This window comes from Alosa sapidissima, chromosome 4 (assembly GCF_018492685.1).
Source record: "Alosa sapidissima isolate fAloSap1 chromosome 4, fAloSap1.pri, whole genome shotgun sequence".
NCBI lineage: Eukaryota > Metazoa > Chordata > Actinopteri > Clupeiformes > Clupeidae > Alosa > Alosa sapidissima.
In genome coordinates this window covers 4,398,050-4,419,774 of record NC_055960.1, presented here as the reverse complement: position 1 = coordinate 4,419,774, position 21,725 = coordinate 4,398,050, and the positions used below count along the sequence as shown (strand labels likewise).

Below are 21,725 nucleotides of genomic sequence, written 5' to 3'. Positions count from 1 at the left end.
TCAGTAGAGCATTTAGTGCTCTTCCCAATCCCAGACGTTCACATTGCATGTTTGTTTGTAATGGATTCAACCGCGAGATACGCTTGTTATAGGCGCCGATACTGTGGGTGCTCCGTCGCTCGAGCACCCACGGAAAGCATCGAGCACCCACGTGTGCCAGCTTACAGTCCCGGCTAAATTTACATTAATTTTAAATCAAACATCGCAGTTAATGTTAAATTCAGCATCTCTCATAATGTGATTGGCTACAGTGTATGTTGCTGTCAATCCCCTACTCCATATACTAACCACCAATGAGAGCGTCTCTCGTTTGAAAATTCCTGACACTTCCCACCTGAAGAATTAACGCAAAGCTTTGTCGGGTCTTCAGCCCCATATGTTTAAAATGTATATAGCCCTGAATATCATTTTAAAAGTAGTCTGACAAAGCTTATTGTTTTGTGACTCAGCTAAACAATGGTACCTCATAGAACGTCTATAACATAGCCTAGGTGTTCGCAACTCACAAAAGTAAAGCAGATAGATTGTTGGCTTCTGATGGTATCTTGCTAATTCACTGAACTGCATTAGGTGACACAAATGGTATTGCCTTTATCGTATAACTCCTTGTCTAAGCGACTACCAGGCCTATGGTTTTGAAAAGTCAGATGTCACATTCGAAAATTAAGAATTTATTGACTTGAAAAATACACAATTTTTGCAAACTCCCTTCATTCAACCCTTGAAGACATTGCGGTCTGGTGCGCTATGTAGATCGTTTCTCGTACCATTTAATTTCTCAGAATTTAGGTCTACTAGGCCTACAATAACGTCATCACCAAATACATCTTTTATTTTTAGTTGATCAACCACAAAGAGTAGCATAGGCCTACTGTGCACAGTGCACTGACGACTGTAGCAGCCCAAGGTAACCAGTTGTTGTAGATGACGGGCATGTTTCAGATAACCTGGACAACATGTTACCTGGGTGTTGCCTATGTTATTAATTGATGGTAGCCTACAATAGTTAATTGATTCGCGTAACATATTAGTTGGCTCAAAGAGTAGGGAATCAGGCTGGAGAGAGTCACGCGTGTGTTGCTTTTGTGGGATCGAATCCAGTTTAATGCTAGTTTTCAAAACATATATTTTTTACATGTCTTTTGTCTGAGTGGCTGTAATGTAGCCGAGCGCTCATGGCGGATGAAAAGCGACTTCAAACCGCATAAAACCACTTGTTTGTGAATGTCTGACAACTGCTGCAGAGCATGCACGCGCAAAGAAACCAGTAGGTGGAGAAACCAGAAGGTACACAACACCGGAACGATTTTAAGGCTATTTCGCATAGGCTACTCAATGGTGCTATTTCACACGAATTATAGCGACCCCCACTCACCAGTGTTAGGTGGAAGGTGTTAATAGACGATTGGCGTAGCCTACAGTGGAATAGGGCTGCCAAAATTGCTCAAAAATGACGTTTGAATATCCCCTCTAAAATAAACACATGTATCCGAATATATTGGAATATCTAGGCTATATTATTTGCGCATCAGTGATGTGCATCATGTCATCTGTTTTAACTTTTTGTATGGTTATTGCCTGACGGGGGGATCCCAAGCAGCTTTCAGCCATAAGGCTACTTTGCCTAATTCACCCGACACTGATATTCAAAATGTTGAAACTATTTCGGCATAGCCTATAAGCAGTTTAATTAAATGTAATGTTAGTTGTAAACAAACGGGCTACTTGGTGAGGCTTGGCCTCACAGATGCGTTCGTGCCTTAAATGGCAATAAAAATCTTCACGATATAGGCCTATTAACTGACCGCCCGATTCACGTTGGCTGGGGGGCGGGGGGGGCCATCAGACATTTGTTCCCAAGGGTCTATGAATTGTTAATCCGGCCCTGGCCCCAACGAACGCAACTTTCCACCTCTGAGACAGCTTAAAAGAAGTCGAGAGGACTCCTAACTCACTAAGACCTACTTACTGTAGGCTGCGCAAACCACAGGCCTTTTTTTTGGGCAAGCCTGCATTCGAGGCAGGCCTTCTGTTGAAGAATTTTATATAAATCCTGCGCTAACAGTAATCCTCCTATCCTTGCTACCACAGCTGTGGATGGTGTGGCATGCTCACGCTTTTTGTCTCCTTCTTGCAAACTAGGCCTATAGCCCAACCATTTATGTCTTCAAAAAATAACAACTTGCCAGATATGCCTTCATATCTTTGGGCTTCATTCAGCATTTTGTTATTCCACTGGAAATTGCTCTTCTACATTTGCTGCTTGCTGCATCCTTTCTGTTTGTATTGTTTAGAAAACGTTTGAAGTCTTGAGTTAATGCATTAAACATCGTTTGCTGGTAACCTGCCACAAATAGCCTACAGATTCTTGCGTGTGTACATTCTCTGGTCTCTCCAAAATGTGCCCGTTCTATAGGCTGGCCAAGTGCGTAATTCTGCGGCATAAAGCAGATGTATTTGTTTATTGTACAGAAAAATAAAAATGACATGTCAAGCAGTCAATTGACTACATTGCAGTCAAGAAGTAGGGCAAATTAATTTACAAAACCAAAACGTGGGCCATGGTTGTCAGCCTCTATTGCGTAGCCTGTTAAAAACGTTGCCAGATAGTATTAAATCGGCAACAACATTGTTTTCTGCAGAAGCCTACCCAGGGCTACAGATTAATTCTGGGAATTTCTCTACTGGCTCAATTATCACACCACTGTTTTGATTTGCGTAGTTGCGTTACCCCCAACACTGACAATGTAGACAGCAAATTTCGATTTAGATTTTTGTTACCACCGTGTAGTCAAGCCTTAAGCCATACCCAAGTAGCCTAAATCGAGGAAATGTTTAATTGTGACCTGATCCAGCAAAATGAGTGACCAAGAACTCAAAATTGAGATATTGGTATCTTTGGGAAAGATGGGAACATAAGCTTTAAAATGATGTATTGGTCAAAGTCCTATCTTAAATGGTTATGGAGGTTACATTCATTTGAATTATGGCGTGGCAGCACCTTTTTCCAACTGAAAACCCGAGATAATCGCATTTAAAGTTTTCCGTCCGTTTTTTGATGACCTCTTCAGTAATCCTTGGCATCCAGAGCTGCACCCAGTGTGTTTACAACATGATTTTACTAAAGGCATTTAGATACTTAGAAAAAGCTATTAAATCAGACTGAAACATCAATTATTTCAAAATATTTATTACATATTATTCAATATTTATCAAATAATTCAATAATAATTTAAGGCGCTTTTTACAGAGATTCAATACAATTCAGTTCAGCTAATTTGACAGACTCATTTCCAAAACCACAAAAGACAGAACAGATATATATTAAAAAGGACTAAAAACATAAGTAGATCAAATATCACATACAAACACATTTTAGCTACAGTAGTGTGCCCTCAGTCTGGATGTGTAACAGGAACATTAATGAATATCTCCAAAGATTTTACAAACATACAATATTTTCGCTTTCAAGCCTTTGAGACAGTGCCACAATGTGTGTGTGTGTGTGTGTGTGTGTGTGTGTGTGTGTGAGAGAGATAAAGGGAGACTGAGAGAGAGTCAGTACAGACTAGGGGTGTAACGGTACACAGAAGTCACGGTTCGGTTCATACCTCGGTTCGGACATCACTGTTCGGTACGAGTTTGGTACAATGGAGGGAAAAGCAAAACAAAAATGCAGAAAACATTTTTTTTGTACATGTCTCAGGCTATACCACCTAGTGTCACGGTCTCTTCCCTGAGCTATCTGCAACAGCCTGAAGTGTGTAAGATGTAGGCTAAACAGTACAATAAGTACCCAGACTCCATCTGTAACTTGTAAACAAAATAAGACAATCAGCTATAAAACTGAAAATAGGCCTACAGCATCTCTTATTTCTGAAAGTGCAAATTACATAGAAAAATGATTTTAAAAAATCCACTTAAGCAAGACCTTCAAAATCTGTGTTTAGTTGTATATGGAAGGGTCTACAATTTGCCTCAATATTTTTTTTTTATTGTGTGTAAAGTAATAATCTAGCCTACTAACTGTGAAAATATCACACTATTTTGCCTTTTTTAAAAAAACGAAATTGCTCCTTTCATTTCATAAACAGACTACAACTAGAAGTCACGTGACTTTGCCCTTTGACGTTAACTCACCGGAGCATGGTTTGTTTATTAGCCTGGTTAGCGTTGTTATTTTACTGTCTATGCACTTAACACTACCAGCTCCTCATGTGAGAAGTTACAAGTTACCCCAACATAAAGGTAATTACCACGCAATTTACATAGCTTTCTGTCATTACGAAATCATTTAATTTAAGCCATAGGTTTTGGCCCTATTTGTATGTGTATCCAAAGCGCAGGGGAAGTTTTTTTCCCCTCGTTTCAGTGATTGGTAGCCTACATCATCTGGGTGATGGCTTCGTATATGTGTTGCATTTTTTCCACTCACATACCCAACAACTGCTGAACAACGCCGACACACAGTTTCATCTTATCCACCACTCTTTCGCCTGTAGGCTACTAACGTTACTGTAACTGAAGTTCTCAAACTTGCGATCTTAAAGAGACCAGCGGATCCTCTAACTCTTGTGGGTCTAACCTTAGTGCTGCTAATGACTGACGGACTCGACCGACGACCTGACAAAAAAAACATAGGCGCCAATCAGAGCTAAGGCAAGGCTACAGATTAGCGTTAGGTGTCGCTAAAGAACGCTCGTAACTCTCACTACTTAACAGTAATTGCTCATGACATTAATTAATCCGCACACAAGTTTTATGTATTTTTATACCGTGTGTTCTCCGTGTAAATTTATGCACCGAACCGTGACGCCCGTACCGTTTCGGTTCAATACGAATACATGAAACGTTACACCCCTAGTACAGACATACTACATTTTCGCTTTAAAGCCTTTGAGAGAGTGGCAAAACGTCAGTGAGTGTGTTTGGCAGAGAGACATTGACTATATATACATGTATCTACATAGAGAGAGAGGGAGACTGAGAGAGTCAATACAGACATACTACATTTTCGCTTTAAAGCCTTTGAGAGAGTGGCAAAACGTCAGTGAGTGTGTTTGGCAGAGAGACATTGACTATATATACATGTATCTACATAGAGAGAGAGGGAGACTGAGAGAGTCAAAACAGACATACTACATTTTCGCTTTAAAGCCTTTGAGAGAGGGGCAAAATGTCAGTGAGTGAGTGTTTAGTGTGTGTGTGTCAGAGACATTGACTATATACATGTATCTAGAGAGAGACTGGGAGACTGAGAGAGAGTCAGTGAGTTAGTGAGAGAGTGTGTGTGTGTGTGTGGCATAAACACAGAGACACATAGTTGGAATCATATTTCAACTCTACGTTTCTTAGGTTCTTTCTCAGTGAAACAGCTCACCTCCCCAGCTGGTTTTGGGCATGTATTGTCCTTTGTATTGTCGGTGCAAAACTCACAAATGTGTTGGTAAAGATAGTCCTGACGTTTCAAATCCAAACCAGGAGGCTTGACAGCAGGGGGTCTCTGCATTGGTGGTGCATCCTCTTTGAGCAGGCATATTTCACGTTCCTCAGAATTGGCAAATTTCTTGTAGAACACCCAGCCAGGATAGTCTGCTCATTCTGAAAATACAGAAGATTGAGAAAAAATATGAGTAAATCATCCATTCTTACAAACACACACACACACACGCACACACTTTAACAATTACCTACATATATCAACACGTTATTGATGTAATCTACATACCTGTAATGCTGGTGTTTGGTTATACCAGGGAGAGGTCAGAAGAATGGCTTGAGGAATGACTGCCAGTCACGCTGATTCACAACGACACAAGTCAGTCATTGGCTTTGTACGCACAATGTAGGGCACAAGGGTCTTCCACAGGCGTCGAAAGGTCACAAGACTCGCCACACGATGTTCTGATAAAACAAAGTAGGGAAAGGCTTGCTTAATTTCTGTATCAATGCACTGTTTTCAACATCTCAGTTTTTTTTAATGCTGTTGTAATCAAGGTAGATCTACTTATTATGTTTTTTCAGCATAGGCTTATTTGCAGTGTAGGCTTATTTACATAATTTCAGCACACAAATGCTCAGTAATAAGCAAGGATGTAGTGGTAGCTAAACGCAAGTAAACACAGTTTATCCACATCTTAAAAGAGTTTATGTACCAAATGCAACTATTAACATTGCCAAATCCCACTGCATTATCCTGATTTAAGATTGAACCCACTAAGGCCTGGAAACCATCAGACTATGATAAAGAGTAAGTTTAAAAGTATACAGGCCTTACAGGATTAATATCACAGCAATAAGCTTCCATCATCAAACATGTTCTGCATGTCTTTTTAAACATCTGATTCTGCATAGCCTACTACATTTACCCCCCTCTTATTGTACCACTACGACATTGGATAACACCTACCTCTTGCCTTAATTGCGCTTTCATAAGCACGGAAAACTGTCGCCTTGGTGTGATGAGATGTTGCTAGCATTAGACTACATTAGCACTGCTAATCTGACAGGATGGTAGGTAGACCAATCGCGTCGCACAAGGCTGTAAACGGGGCTTCCTATTGGCAACTGAGGAGACTCTGTGAACATTTTGATAGGTTTAATAAGAAGGGACTGACGTTTTCACACCATATTTGGATAACTGAGATCATGACGTTTCAGGGAATACCAAAACATAGGAAAATCCTCGTGCGAAATCCTCGGTTGAGCCGGCTGGTAAAACGGCGTTATTCGAGATATTCTTTGTAAGATTAAGAGTTGCAAGTCAACTTAAACAGCCATTTAAGTGCATTTTCGCAATTACTGTGATGATGAAACTTTGGGAGATTCATTTTTAAGACCTTTTCTTTCATATAAGGTAAAAAAAAAAATCTATATTTTCAATGTTAATTACTGTAAGCGGCCATATCTCAAAATAGAACGTTGTGACTTCAGACTCATTTCGCCAGAGCGGGTCACAATTATGCATGATTTATTTTGTTATTGAATTCGTAGGCTGGGATTACGCTCGGCAACAATTATGTTTAATGTCCTCCTGCTTTTTCAGGAGGGCCGGCAGGCAGAGCGATGTACAGTGGCAGATAGGGCTGGGCAATATGGCTGAAAACTATCACAATATAAGTATTTCATATCAGTCGATATCGATAATTATTGATTTTTTATAAAATAAATCTATTTCAGATAAGGACCAGAAAAACTTAAACTTAACCTTCCTCTGATTTTAAATCACCTCAGTTATCAATAAAAGCAAACAGGGAAAAGAAATAGCAACACAATCATGAAAAACACTCAAATAAATAGGCTAAAGCGTACTACATACTCGCCGCACCCGACCGGTAGCGCGACAACGTGACGTCAAAATTGCGTAATTTCCTCTGTCGCACAAGAAATTTCAGCCTCGCGCAGGCAGGTCGTGCACAGGAGATTTTTTTTTTCAGATGTGTGCGACAAGCAGGATGAGCTTGAAGCCAGGGAGATCAGGGAGCATGCGTGCCTCTATAGACATCAACCACATTCAGGCATTTCATATAGCCTAGCCCACATCTTAAATAAACATGTTTGAATAGTCAGTTTGAGAAGAGAGGGAAATTAACCTGGCTAGGTTACCAGCGAGAGTTTGTGATTTTTAAAGAGTTTGCTGGATAAGTTAATGAAGCTACCAGAGAGAGGGAATTAAGATAAAAGATCTAGGACCCAGGGACATGCCAATAATCTTTATTAACAAATATCTTTGTTACCTTTTGCTGGATTATTGGCTATATTCATTGAAGCAGGATGGAGCAGTTTTCTTCGGCACAGGTATAATGGTGGCAGCTTTGAAACATGATGGGACAATGGCTTGCTTCAGGGAAGTGTTAAAGATGTCTGTGAAGACATCCTTAAGCTCCTCAGCGCAGTCCTTCAGCGCACGACCTGGGATGTTGTCTGGGCCTGCTGCTTTACGGATGTTGATAGCAGCAAGTGTCCTCTTCACGCTGTCAGCAGAGAGGCACAGGGGCTGCTCGTGTGGAGGGGGAGGGGTCTTCTGTGGGGAAGTGCTGTTTTGTGCTTCAAAGCGAGCAAAGAAGCGGTTCAGATTGTTGAGCAGAGGGATGTTGCTCTCACAGCTCTGTGGCGCGGGCTTGTAGTCCGTGATGGCCTGAATGCCCTGCCATAGGCTTTGTGCGTTCCTGCTGTCTTTGAAGTGGGTGGTTATCTTGTGAGGTGTATTCCTTTTTCGCTTCCTTGATGCCACGGGACAGGTTGGCTCTCGCTGTTCTAATGCCAGCTTCATCCCCAGCTCTGTAGGCTTTGTCTCTGGCCCTCAGCAGCCTGAGGACATCCCCTGTCAGCCATGGCTTCCAGTTAGCCCGAGTGATGATGTCTTTCGTGTGGTCATCATCATCAATGCACTTGGTGATGTAAGAGGTTACAGTGTCTGTATACTCCTCTATGTCTGTCTGGTTGTTATAAGTGGCCGCCTGCTTAAACATTTCCCAGTCTGTTGTGTCAAAGCAGTCTTGAAGAGCATCAGAGGCTCCCTCAGGCCACACTTTTACCTGCTTGCGAACCGGTTTGTTTGCTTTCACTCTTTGTATGTATGTGGGCATTAGCATAACAGTGATATGGTCAGAAAGTCCAATGTGGGGGAGGGGGGTGGCTTTGTATGCTCCTTTGTCTGTAGTGTAGACCAGGTCCGGTCTGGGTGTGCTGTCTGTTCACTGACAGCCTGGTACAGTTCACTAAGAGCAGTGTTCCTATCGCTGTTATTGTTGGTAGGCGGGATGTATACTGCAACTAGCAGAATCGCAGTTATTTCCCTTGGCAGGTAAAAAGGACGGCACTTTATGATCATAAACTCCGCCAGTGGTGAGCAGTGTTTGCATACTCCTACAGTGTCCTGGCACCATTCGTCACGGATATAAACACAGATTCCTCCTCCTCGTGATTTTCCTCCCTTTACAATGGCCCTGTCTGCTTGATGGCATGCTAGCTGCTCCAGTTGTACAGCAGAGTCCGGAATGTTGTCGTTTAACCAAGTCTCAGTGAAGACGAGCACACAGCAGTTACTCACTGTCCGGTTCGTTGATCTCAGCAGTCGTATGTAATCCATTTTGTTGTCCAGTGATCGTACATTTGCCAGGAGAATGGATGGTATGGCTGGGCGAGTTGGGTTGGCCGCTAGCCTGGCCCGGACGCCTCCGCGCTTGCCCCGCTTCTGCTTCCTCGCACACCGCTTCCGACGCTTTCTTTCCGGGGGAGGAGTAGCATGCTCCGGTGTTGTTGCAGGCCGGAGTAGTCAGAGTTCCTTTAGCGTCTCTGTTGCAAAGTCCAGAACGCTGCAAAACTTGCTTTTGCAGATGTCCAGTAGAAACTGCCTGCTGTACTTGTAGTACGACGTAGTAAGACGAGACGAACACGTAAAACTTTCGGACAAACACTTTTTAAACGAACAAAACACCATTCGGTTGGGACGGAGAGGTTGATGCGTGTGCACGCGCCGCCATCTTGGATTTGATCAGGATTTCTTCTGGTCATCAACACAGGCATTCACTAGTTTTTTCATCTGCCTGTTATCCCCCTGTGTCTTGTCCATTCGTTGCATCAGATCACGTACAGTAGTTTTCTGCATCTCAAGCTCTGTCCTGATTTGTTGCAGCGAAGTGTTTCTGTTAGCACTCCCTTTACTGCCTTGTGGACCACTGACTCAAGCACACTTTGTTGCTTCTCCAAGACCTGAGCGATAATGTCCTCCATGTTTAAGTCCGCACTAGCATCAGTCGCCACGTTAGCAGCCGCCATGTTAGCAGATTTCTGTTTCTGAATAGATAACTTGGACGACAGATACCTGCTTTCTTGCGCTTGAAGGCATTTCACGGAGTCACTGTAATGACTAATAAAATGATTTGACGCCAAAGAAAAGTAAATAGACCTGGTTTTTCAATGAAATAAGGAGGTGAGTGAGGAGCTCTAGCTCTCAGCGACCATTGCTCTTGTTGGTCACATGATCTCTCCCAAAACTACATAAGTTAAAGAATGTAATTGCATGTATTGTTTATTTTGTATATGAATGAGTTAATTTGGTGATTTTGAGTTTAAAGGAAAGAATTGTTGGTTGATGTTGTCTTCTATGTTTATTTTGTTCTTTTCAGAACTGCGCTGTGACAAAGTTATGGATACATTTAGTGGATATGCCTTGTGTCTACCGAATCTCACTCATCTCAACGTTCGTCACTTTGGAGATCACAGACTTCCTCTTTGTGTAGAAATAAAGGTGAATAACTGCCGTTTGTCATTTAACACAAAGTTAAATAAGGGATAGTCTGCCAGTATTGGAAAATAAGGGTGAATGAGTTTTTTTTTTTTTTTTTTTTCTTTCCCTGATCGGACTTGTATTCCAATGTTATGATAAGGGAATTTGCCAAAATGACAAAATAAACATATAATATGTCTCTTTAGAATTTATTTGTTACCATTTCATCGCTCCCATTAAGTCACAAATAGTTTGCCACGTAATTTTGGTTATTAAAGGGAAATTACGGCCATTTTTAACCCCAAAATCATTTTCCTTAGGGTCACCCCATGTTGGGGTAAGCAAAAAAAACGACAAAAATGGATTCGACCAAACCAGAGATCTGCCCTGGCTGCTAGCGCTTCGAAATTAGCTTATAATGATAACATCTGGGGGCATGCTATTTAACCATGTTTGGGGCCTCTAAACACACTCAGAAACCCATTCCCAGACCTATGGAACACAAGTTGGTTTCTTACGAGACACCACCGTGCTCGTTTAACTCAAATAGTGTCTTACAAGTAGCTGACTGAGCTGGTAAACTGTTTTTTTGATGAAAAAGCTGTTGGGCCAGTGACGTCAGACTTAACAACTGAATAGAACTTCAAAGCTTCAGATGTAGCATATCAACATATTGCTTGCTGACTTTCTCTCTCAATCAAGTTTAGGGTTGGGCACCGAAACATGGTTCCAATATGTAACCGGCGCCGAGGCAGATGGTAGTAACGACATCGAATAACAACGTGGATTTCGGTGCCTCATTTCGATGGATTTCACTGCACGTCATGCGCCATCTGTAACATCTTGCTTTGATAGCACCACATTATACAGTTAGCTAACATAAACTTATACACGTCAAGACATATAAACAGAGGGGTGCACCATATAGGCTAGTGGACCGTGTTTGACAGCTCGCGTGAGCCCATGCCATTGACAAGGAGCCTACTTTAAAGCAATATCCCAAGCTCTTGTAGAAATCTAGCAAATAACTACACACAAGCAAAAGGCTATGAAACAACACCAACAGCCTAGTAAACACAAAAACTTGCTAATGTGCTAACTGACATCTATTTGAAATGTTATCAGCAAAGTTGTAATGTGAACTTTGTTTCACGGTTCTGATAACTTCTGAACTACATACTGACATTAATCTTTCATATGCATGAGGTCCATAGCATCACAGTGAATTTGAAGCTCATGCTAAAAGTTTGATGGTAAAAACATAAATATGTACTGTAGGTGACAAACATACCTCTGCAGCATTGATATTCCCAAGCATTCAAATTCTACGGAACCATCACCGCACGATATTGCTAACTAAGCTGCTCTGACAGGAGGTAGTCTGTTTTGTGCATAGTTGCTGTTAAAATGCCTACTAGTGCTGGGAATCTAAATACTTCAGCACTGGCATATGTAACATGTTAAAAAATGATTGCGTTTTAAGGGGGAAGACATCGGTTAAAACCCAAACGATACCCAACCCTAATAAAGTTCCATTGTGACAAGTGAACCTAATGCTTGTGGAGTGATCTGAAAGATGACTTAAATCGGAAGCAGAAAACCTATTTCCATTGTCAGCAGTCAGTCATTTTTGCAGTGGTCATTTTATAGAATTATCGGACATCCAAATTTTCGGAAGGTCCGTTCATGTTAATGGAACTTTCTGCAGCATTCTAAAGAGCTATATAATAAGTAAGAGAACGGCTGCCGAGCTGTCCCGTTATAGTTAATGGACTAGGCAAAGGTAAAGAGTTTCCTCTGCCCGTCTCGGCGTTATCCCGCTCATTACCTGGTACTGCTAGTGATATCATATACTTATACTTCAAACATACATTCAAACCCAGAAGGGTATTAGATTAAAGCAACTGGCCTGGTATGGTATGATGGTACTTAAATGATTTCAGATCAAAATAGTATGCTTCTGGCCATTAAGCAGTAGTTTACTCGTAATAGGAAGAAACAAATCTGAGGAGGTTTGAATTACTATTTGAAATCAGTGAAAGCACAGGGTGTGCCTCTAGGCAAGAATGAGAGGGGAACTGCCAAAATTAGAAGAGTGATTCGGACATTGCGTTAGCCAGGAATCTTGTCACATGCTTTTCAGATGAGAAATGCCTGTGTGTGTCACATGTTTGTGTACATTTGTTAACTCATCAGGCATAAGCACTCAACATGCATTCTAAGGACAATATATTGAATATATTACAAGACTAATTATTACTACTGATCAAATACTTTTTTTCTCCAGCCAAAATGTGGATTTCTTCCTTTTTCGGGGCATGTTACTAAGGAATGCAAACGCAAAGTGTGCCGGTTTTGCATGCACCAACATTATAAGGTAAGCTCAGAATAAATCTCATAGTACCCTCAGCCCTCCATCCTCTGAAGTTTTAGCATTCAATGATGTGTGAGCTGAACTTTAAATCCTTTGCTGAAGTGCATGTAGTTTGCTCAACAAAATGATAACATGTAAGGGATGTGTTTCTAGCAGTGAGAGATATTTGAAAGAAAGTTGGAGAATTTTCTGGCCCCACTGTTGGTTAAGTACTTAATATGCACCACAGCGCTGGAACTACAATAGGTCCTTGTGATTCATGTTTTGACACCTCTGCAGTTAGCCAATGGAAAGTGGAAACGACAGAGTCGGTATTGCCCCTTGGACCTCTTCTCAGGGTAAGTGCTGTATTACTTCACTGCACTTGAGACATTAAAATGTAAAAAAAAAGAAACACCACATTTCAAACTGAATTTTCATTTGTTGCTGTAAACCAAGCATCATACAGAATGTTAAGAAAAGTAAATCTAATGGAAATCAAATTAGTGGCTGTTTTTTTTTTTCTCTGTGTTCTTTGCTTGATGGAATTGGAGGTGTCTGGGTGGAATATTAAAGGAACACGCAACCGTTTTATAAAATTGGGTTACTCACTGTCTCCCCTAGAGTTAGATAAGTGAGCAAAAACATTTTTGTCTCTGTGCATGCGTTGCCGTAGTCCGGTAGCGCCCCCGCTAGGTTAGCTTAGCATAGTAAATAGAATCCTTTGTAGCCAGATAGTACGTTGTGAATAAAAGTGAGCCAAAAAAAAAAATACTTCTTGTGGCCTCAGTCTTCACAGCGAGTACAAACGGCAATGCCGATTAAGACGAGGTGATCTCCCAGGCAGGTATTGACTTGGGACTATATTGGGGCGAAGCACCGTTACTTGGGCGCAGAGATATCATGCAACACATCAGTACTTTTCTCACTCGCTACAGCACGGACAATCTCTGCGCCCAAGTACCGTATTTTCCGGACTATAAGTCAGACTTTTTTTCATAGTTTGGCTGGTCCTGCGACTCAGCTGCAACATATATATATATATATATATTATATATATGTTTTTTTCCTCTTCATGACACATTTTTTTGACTGGTGCGACTTCTACTCCAGTGCGACATATAGTCCAGAAAATACGGTAGCAGTACTTCGCTTGTGCTTCGCCAGAGGGATTAAGCAAACATACAGACAACACTGCAAATGCACAAATAACACAAGCTTGCATTAATAGGCGATTTTAGTGACTAGTTGTTTACCTTCGTTTATGAAGTATTTAGAGAAGTCCGCAAAATAGGCTACAGATTTTATTTTAAGGTGAAAAAGAAAATGGAGAGTCCTTACTGCAGCTTGTAAATACAAAAAGGTAAAAGATTGTGGCCATGTGCAAGTTCAAAACTGTGCAATTCACCACTCGGTGAGTTGCACAGTTTTGAAAAAAGAACGTTAAGGGTTTAAGGACATGTTTGTGCATGCCCATAGCCAGCCACTCTGAAACAGTCAAAGGCGATTCAAAACGAGGCAGAAAGTCGAGACCGGACCCATCGTCAAAATGTTGGTGTCCACCACTCTAGTTCATCCAAACAAGAAAAGGGAATCAAAGTGCTAAATACTGGAATTATCCTTTAACTTGTTCCTCCCGTGAATGTGATAAATAAAAGGAAAAAGTGAAAACTACTCTTATTGTTCTGAAATTTTGCATCACTAAAACAAATTTTGAATGTATTCAGTCAAGATGTATGTGAACTTCAGACTACCTTTTTTTAAAATGAATTTAAAACGCATTTCCCCAACTTCTTTATGTCTAGGAACAAACAGAGAATGTACATTGCAATTAAACACCTTCTTGAGGAACCACAAAACAACTTTAAAATCTTTAAGGTGAGTGTCTTACTGAGTGAGTTAAGGTGAGTGTCGTTAAGGTGAGTGTCTTACTGAGTGAGTATTATGGATACCTGTTGTTGAAGGCTTTCATAGCCGAGTGAATATCCAGCCATTTTTAGGTTGTATGTCCTAGATCTGAGACCTCTTTTATAGATTTTTGGAAGAACTGCACATCGTATAAGAAGTTGAGTCAGCCATATTACTATATCTCTATGTAATTCTTGGGGGGTGCTCAGGGGGGTGCTCAGTGTCTCTCTCAGCCAAGGGGTCCTTGGGCTGAAAAAGGTTGAAGACCCCTGATCTAAACCATGAAGCTACATTAACATAATGCCCAGTAGGGATTGACCGATATGGATTTTTTTTAGTACCAATACCAATTTTTTTTCCATCAGCCTTAGCCGGTGACCGATACAGCCTGCCGATTTTCTTGAGCCGATATTTGAGTCGATCCCTAATGCCCAGTCAATGCAAACACACAAACTCACGCACACGCTTCCAAGACGAGATGCATAGGACATAAAAGTAAAAGAGAATACCCAGGTTTTTAGAACAAAAGTTCTCTCTACTCACGTAACTGTTGACAATACGCTAGGTAGCACCGGCTGAAAAAAGGCTAGGCCTCTCAGTCAGCTGCCTCCTCACAAACGACTCCAATGAAGGGACAGTCCTGGAATCTGTCCCCTTGCCGCCGCCTTTCCTTTAACAAGCTTTAATGTGAAGTAATTTCCAGTACACTTCCTTGCGATGGGCGGACCGTGAAGTTAGCAGTGTAGCTAGCGGAGAATCTAAAAGTCCATAGCTAGCTGCTAATTTAACACCCCAGTGAAAAAAAATATTGTCCTTAAAAGAGGAATAATGTCCCAAAATAAAACCTTGTTGAAAACTGGAAATCAGCACCTAATATCTAAACTAGTGCTGTCAGTTAAACACATTATTAGGCATAAAAAAAAAGGTTTGGTTCCTGTTGGTTGTCCGTTGAGGCCATGGGTCGGTAGGGAATTTTCTTTTTTTTTCTTTTTTTCCCCTTCCAGTGGCAGTAAGGGATAGGTAGAAAATCAGTCCCTCCAGGATTTCGCGAGGTTTTTTGAGACTGTTGCGACCTAAAATGCCTGGATGGAAGTTGCAGTGTTTTTAGCTGTTTTTTGTGGAGAAATTGCGGGAGGAAGTGAAAATTGCAAAAATAGTTGCTATTATTATTTATTTATTTATTTTTTAAATGTAGGGTAATTAAGGTTAGTAAGACCAAAATCACACTGATCATCTTGATGCTTATTAAAAAAGGATAATCAAAGGTAAACAGTAAGGATTACAGAAAATCAAAGTAGGCCTACTTTATTTGTGAAAATGCTTTGACTGAGGTAATTCACAAAGCAGTATAACCTTTCGTAGAACTGTCCAAAAAAGTGTCACCTAAAGAGATGGCATCATGTCATATGTTTCAATACATTCATATATTTTGTAATTCATATTAAGTTCATATCTTTTTAATAATTCATAGTCTGTGGCCTGCATAATTACTAATAGCAAGTAAGTATCTAGTAATTTCATATTGATTTAAACTATTTGACTACACTTCTGTTTAATGTCATTACATTGGTGGTGTACGTCTAATTGACTGCCTTCCCCTTTAAGGACGTGAGGGTAGCCTATTTACATTTCTGAGTGGATTGGAAGGCTTGCATCTCGCTGTGTTCGGCTACGAGTGTAAATCACTTTTTGCATAGTGCATTACGGTATGTGGATGCAATTGGGAATGTGTTCTATGTCATTAGTTAAAATAAATGTTAAAAAAACAACTCGAATGAAATCATTCTTGGATCATAGAAGAGGTAAATGTCTTGCAATTTTATTAATTTCTATGATTTTGGTAGCACTACTAAAACTAAGCCCACAAGCTAGCAAACATGACATAAGCTAAAAGGACATATCCAGGTAAACGTTTGCCAATGGTTTGCATAACCTACTCAAATGTCAGTAAACCAAGTAGGCTTACTTACTTTCATAGCCTAGGTAGGTTAGCAACACCAGGTTGAGAGATGCAAGTAAGCAGATTATTAACGTTAGCCTTCTATTTATTGTCACCAAAACTGCAGAGGAACGAACACGTTAGGGCAGTCTTTGGTGTCATATGCAGAAGGTGCAGAAGTGTGCCATCTGGCTCAATATTCTATGCGATGGACTGTTGTGGTAGGGGAAATTTCACGGTGAAACTACGATGATTGGTCAAATTTGCGAAAAAGTTGCGGTGTTTGGACAAAATTGCGAGTGCCTTGGTAAGTGACGAAAACAATAGTCTTCGTGAACAGCTGTGCATAGGCTACTTTGTAAAAGAGAGAATACGCTCATCCCTATACATAACGCAAGGGGTAATTAATGTAATTAATAGTTCGCCTTTTATTTGTGGATTTATTTAATGTAGCTTAGACTATTTAGTGTTATTTCCTCCCCAAGCTCATAAAATAAATTTGGGTCGCACATAAATTGACACGGTCGGTCGGAAACCGGAACCCAAGAATTTTTTTTTTTTATGCCTTAACACTGTTAACGCAAACCTATTTTAATGGCGTAGATTTTTTTTTAACGCGAGATTGACATTCTTTTTGGTCTAACAAACTTTGTAGTTTTTTCACATGCTGTTGCAACAACCGGTAACGTTAGAAAAACTACAACACCACTCCGGATCTAGCTAGACCGGAAAATAAACAATACGCACTGACGAATGGAATGGAACATAGTATGTGCCGCATGTACACGCCCCCTTTTAGGGGAAAGATGACTATTTGGATATAATGGAAACGTATGGAGCTGCATCGAAGTGGGGAGCAAAAAGGGCTTATACTTACTAAATCTTGAAACAAATGTGAATAAAAGGCACAAAATAAGGTTGGTGTAAGTTATCTCTGTTTATGGGATTAATGTAACCTTATGTTCCTATTTTTTGCTCTTTCCAGTTTACTAATAGAAGTGTCACGAATGTAGGCACAGTCAAACTGCCTGTGGCTGACTGTATAACTAAGTTAGGCAAGCTTAACTTTACATGTCACAACATCAACTAAACATAATTCACACATTCATTCAATCACTTGTAATATGAACGTATTTCCTACAACTAGGTGAGATAATTGGCTATATTATACTGAAGTTCCACAGTTGGGTAACTAGCAAGCTAACAGTTTTACATGGGATATTATGGTAAGTGCTACGTGTTAAATTTGTCCTCAACATTGGTGTATTGGAAACGAATTAGGTTGGTAATGTACATAGTTTTAACACGAGTCAGTTACATACACAAAATTCTTTATAACTGCTGTTAGGGGTGTACATTGGCACTGCCCTCACAATTCGATTCGATTACGATTCACCAGGTAACTATTCTATTCAATTCGATTCGACGATGCATTGCGATGCATCAAAATTCTACTGCACACAACAAGGCAAATTTTGAGGTCATGAGGCAATACAAGCAGTCAGATATTGAACAACAGATTTTATTGACTGCTATGTGTGTATTATCACTCTCCTGTATCTTTGACATAAATATCATTAAATAAAATAAAATTGAATGGTACAGGGTATTGGATATGGCATTTTAACAAGTTTAATAATTTAAACACATTGTAAAACTTAAAGCCCAAATTTGGAGACATCCATGCATGTTGAAATTTGCTGTAAATTCAAAACTGGATTACTCTGGAACGGCTAACTGTACAGGGGACTGCTTTACACCTTTCTGTTTGGTAAGGTCAGCTGTTTATTCTGATATATTGTTTGTTATGTGTTGAACGAAGGGTTTGTGAAGTATCCCACCAATATGAATGGGCAGGGAGATGGGCGCAGAACCTTCAGTAGAATTTATGATTAAATTGAATTATATTATTTACTTTTCTCGTGAACCGTTCACCACAGCAATTAACGGCTAACATTGTTTAAAAACTGAGAAAAAGCTTTCATGTGATGTGATGGGCTACTTGTGATGTCTGTGTGATGAGTAGGCTCGTTAGCGAGTACTGAGAAGAATGGGTGAATTTGGATGCACTTTCTTTCTTGCCGTGCGCTGTCACTTTCTCCACTGCGTAAAAGACTAAATTAATTTGCGCTGTGAATGCTTATTTTGACAGGCCATAGGCTAAATAAAAATTGTTATTAGTCGGACGCAAAACCAGAATATTGAAAGAAGGGGGCACCAAGGCCACCGTGGCCTGTAAACCTCTGATCTTCAGAGGGGCATCACGGCCAACTCAAGGGGCAACGATGGCCATGGTCGTCATGAAATTCCTACCCTGCACATACTGCACACATTAACGAAGCCAACTCAGGATGCCAATGATCGACATGGTTCATGAAGTTAGTTGTATTGCCAACGTGCTTGATTTTAGTGTGGCAGGTTTTACACACCGCGTACGTCTTGTCTAGTTTTCCATTAACTTTGTAGAATCTCAAATGTGCCCAGATGTCCGCTTTCCAAGCTTTGGGTGCGTTTCTAATTACCTGTTTTATCACGTTCATCTCCCTCCGTCATCTTGATTCTTTAGTGTTGTTGTTATGCTAGCTAGTGCTGCCGCTTAGCATGTACAGTAGGTCCCAGTTAAGTTTGGACGGGTTCCTTCATGAATCACGCACCCCATTTTCTTAGCAGAAATGGCAAAAACTGCAGTTGACACAAACAACCACAAGGTGTCACTTGGGAGTTCTGCCACTACTATTTTTGATGCGACTTGACTTAACTGCTTCCATGACGCAGTGAGCCATTACCAAACATATATTATAATACAATAGCGTGAGTTTATATATCTTATACCCTATTTGTCACGGTTACTTATAGATTTGATAGTGTAATGATAAGCGCATGAGACTTTCAGCGTGGGCACGGGAACTTAAATTGATCACGGTAGTTTAAGCTTACACTTAAACAGTCAAACATTCTAATATGAAAATGTAGATGCAATTGTTGTAAAATAGTGCAGCTCCTTTTAAGAAAGCCCTGTGCGCAGGGATGGAGAGAGAAAGCGAGAGGGGATGTGTGTTAGAACTTAGATGCGTGTGGAAAAAGTACATGTGCTGTTGAGACTGGAGCGAGTCATATTCAAAATAATGCAAAAAATAAATCCAGATAAAACCAATTATCCTCATTCATTGCAACCGCAGCATGCCTGCTTGCCGACGTTCAAACGAAAAAGATATCAAAGCACCTTTTGCGTTTGAATGTAGCACGAATTTTTTTTAAACAGCTGGACAAATGATTTAGCTAATTGATTATAGCCTGTACACCAGCAATTGTTGAACATTTACCTGTACAAGTACATTGACAGTAGCCCAGCTTAACAAGCATGTTGCATGTTGTAGGCCTATAGAAATTTCACTTAAATTGCAACCGCAACATGCCTGCTTGCCGACGTTCAAACGACAACGAAAAAGATATCAAAGCAACAAGAGGGTTGAGTCTGAATGACACGGAGTTCAGACTCGTATTGCTCCTCATAACCATCTATAAAAAAAGTGTTTTTTCTTTTCTTTATGAGCACGTCCGAATCCCAGGACATAACGCACTGGACCTTATAATAGGCTCGAGATATAATTTCAAAGGGGGCCTACTGCACTTAAAACTTAAGATTGAACGAAGCTTCCCGAAATTTGAAATTGCGATCAGTGACTGGCATCGGGTGAAGCTTTTCAAAGTTGAACAGGCTATTAAAAACTATTTGCGCACCTCAATGTCACAGGAGAGACTGGGCTCTCCCTTCTATGAATTGAAAAAGACGTTATGCTACCTGTAAACTGGCCTATGATTTCATTGCTGAGTTTGCGGCAAAGCAAGACAATGTTTTTTTTTCCTGAGTCAGGATATGGCGAGTCAGTGTCATTTATTTGTCCAATGTTAGCCTACAGACCAGTTTCCATAGTGCACATCTTATCAACAGTTTGAATGTCGTCTGTGTTTCTGCTCATTGACAAATACTGTTCAGCACAATGATTCATGTCCAATTAATTTCCCCTGTTAAAGAGTTCGCCTTTGTTACACTATTTGGTTTCGTGATGTAGCCTATGATAAACACCATATGGCCAAATATGCGACTCAGCTAATGTTATAGGCTATACAATTTCCCCTCTTAAAGACAAGCTGGTGTAGCTTATTAGACTAGGCTACTATTAAAATGCACCGACGGTAGCCTTGGCTATGTGTAAAGTAAGGTATCGCATGATTTCATGCATGTAAGTTCATGCATCTGTCAAGTTCGCACAGGGCCTCGCACCCCCTTGCGACGGCCCTGCAGCTCCTCCTAAGACAGCGAGGAAAAAGGTAAAATACGCAATAAACCTGGGAAAAGTTGACAGGTTTGTTTCGGTCCCGGTGATTATTTGTGAAATTGTGCAAACGACAGCTTTTTCAAGGAAGGAGTCGTAGCATGCAAGCTCCCAAATTGACCCAGTAGCCTACAGAAGGCATCAATAGCCTAAATTGTTGGGACTGGGGAGGGTCATGTGTTTTTTACGACTGAGTATTAGGGCCACACATGAAGAGAGAAAATATTTTTGCCATGTCAACATTAAACTCGACATTTCGAGAATTAAGTTGAAATATTATATCTACTTTAATCTCGACGTGTCGACTTTAAAGTCGACATGCTGACATTAAACTCGCAATAGGCCCTACTGTTTAAACATAGCTTAAACTGTGTAGGCTATGTAGCCTACACTAATACACAATATGTTACATGAAAAATGGGCTTCAAATAGGTGTTATTTCAGATAGATTGCTAGATTGCAGATATTCAGATAGATTGCGTCTTGTCTGTTAACTACTCATTGCAGTCATCGTGAAGTGCTGTCTCGCGGTTATGGAAATACCATGCACTATGCCGTTTAGGCTAAATAGCTAGAGAAATATATGTATCCAATGATGTAATGTTTCTTTACAAAATGTTATTTCACTCTGTTTTACGTGGCTAAGGCCATTGCACATCCAAATAACTGCCCTTCATGACCCACAGGCCGTCACTCTCCATAGGATAACATGGCAAAACTCATTTTTCTAAAACTGCTTTTCCATGTCTCACCTGCAATACGTAGCCTATAGGAGGCTAGAAACACAGGTATAGCCTAAGCATATATACTATTTTGATCCCGGGAGAGAATATGTGTGCATGCACTTTATTTATGCACTAGGCTATGTGTGCATGTAGGCTACTAGCCTACATGGGGTGGTCGGGAGGACAGCTTCATTCGTCCCTCCAACATACATTCAGCAATAGGCTGTTTTGC

At 40.6% G+C, this 21,725-nt stretch overlaps 1 protein-coding gene and 1 long non-coding RNA gene across 2 annotated transcripts in view; one reads left to right on the top strand and one right to left on the bottom strand.

The window, feature by feature from the left end:
* The window catches only part of ippk (inositol 1,3,4,5,6-pentakisphosphate 2-kinase), a 70,084-nt gene that overhangs the window by 24,260 nt on the left and 24,099 nt on the right, over nucleotides 1–21,725 (top strand). Inside the window, exons 5-8 of the mRNA XM_042089274.1 lie at nucleotides 10,131–10,252; nucleotides 12,519–12,608; nucleotides 12,885–12,943; nucleotides 14,390–14,462. Of these exons, the coding sequence (XP_041945208.1) occupies nucleotides 10,131–10,252; nucleotides 12,519–12,608; nucleotides 12,885–12,943; nucleotides 14,390–14,462 (344 nt within the window). The remainder of the gene's footprint in view (nucleotides 1–10,130; nucleotides 10,253–12,518; nucleotides 12,609–12,884; nucleotides 12,944–14,389; nucleotides 14,463–21,725) is intronic.
* Nucleotides 5,273–6,792, bottom strand: LOC121707058. Its single transcript, XR_006031216.1, has 3 exons — nucleotides 6,410–6,792; nucleotides 5,729–5,904; nucleotides 5,273–5,601 (listed from the first exon to the last, which is right to left on the bottom strand). It is a non-coding gene; the product is annotated as an uncharacterized LOC121707058 (long non-coding RNA).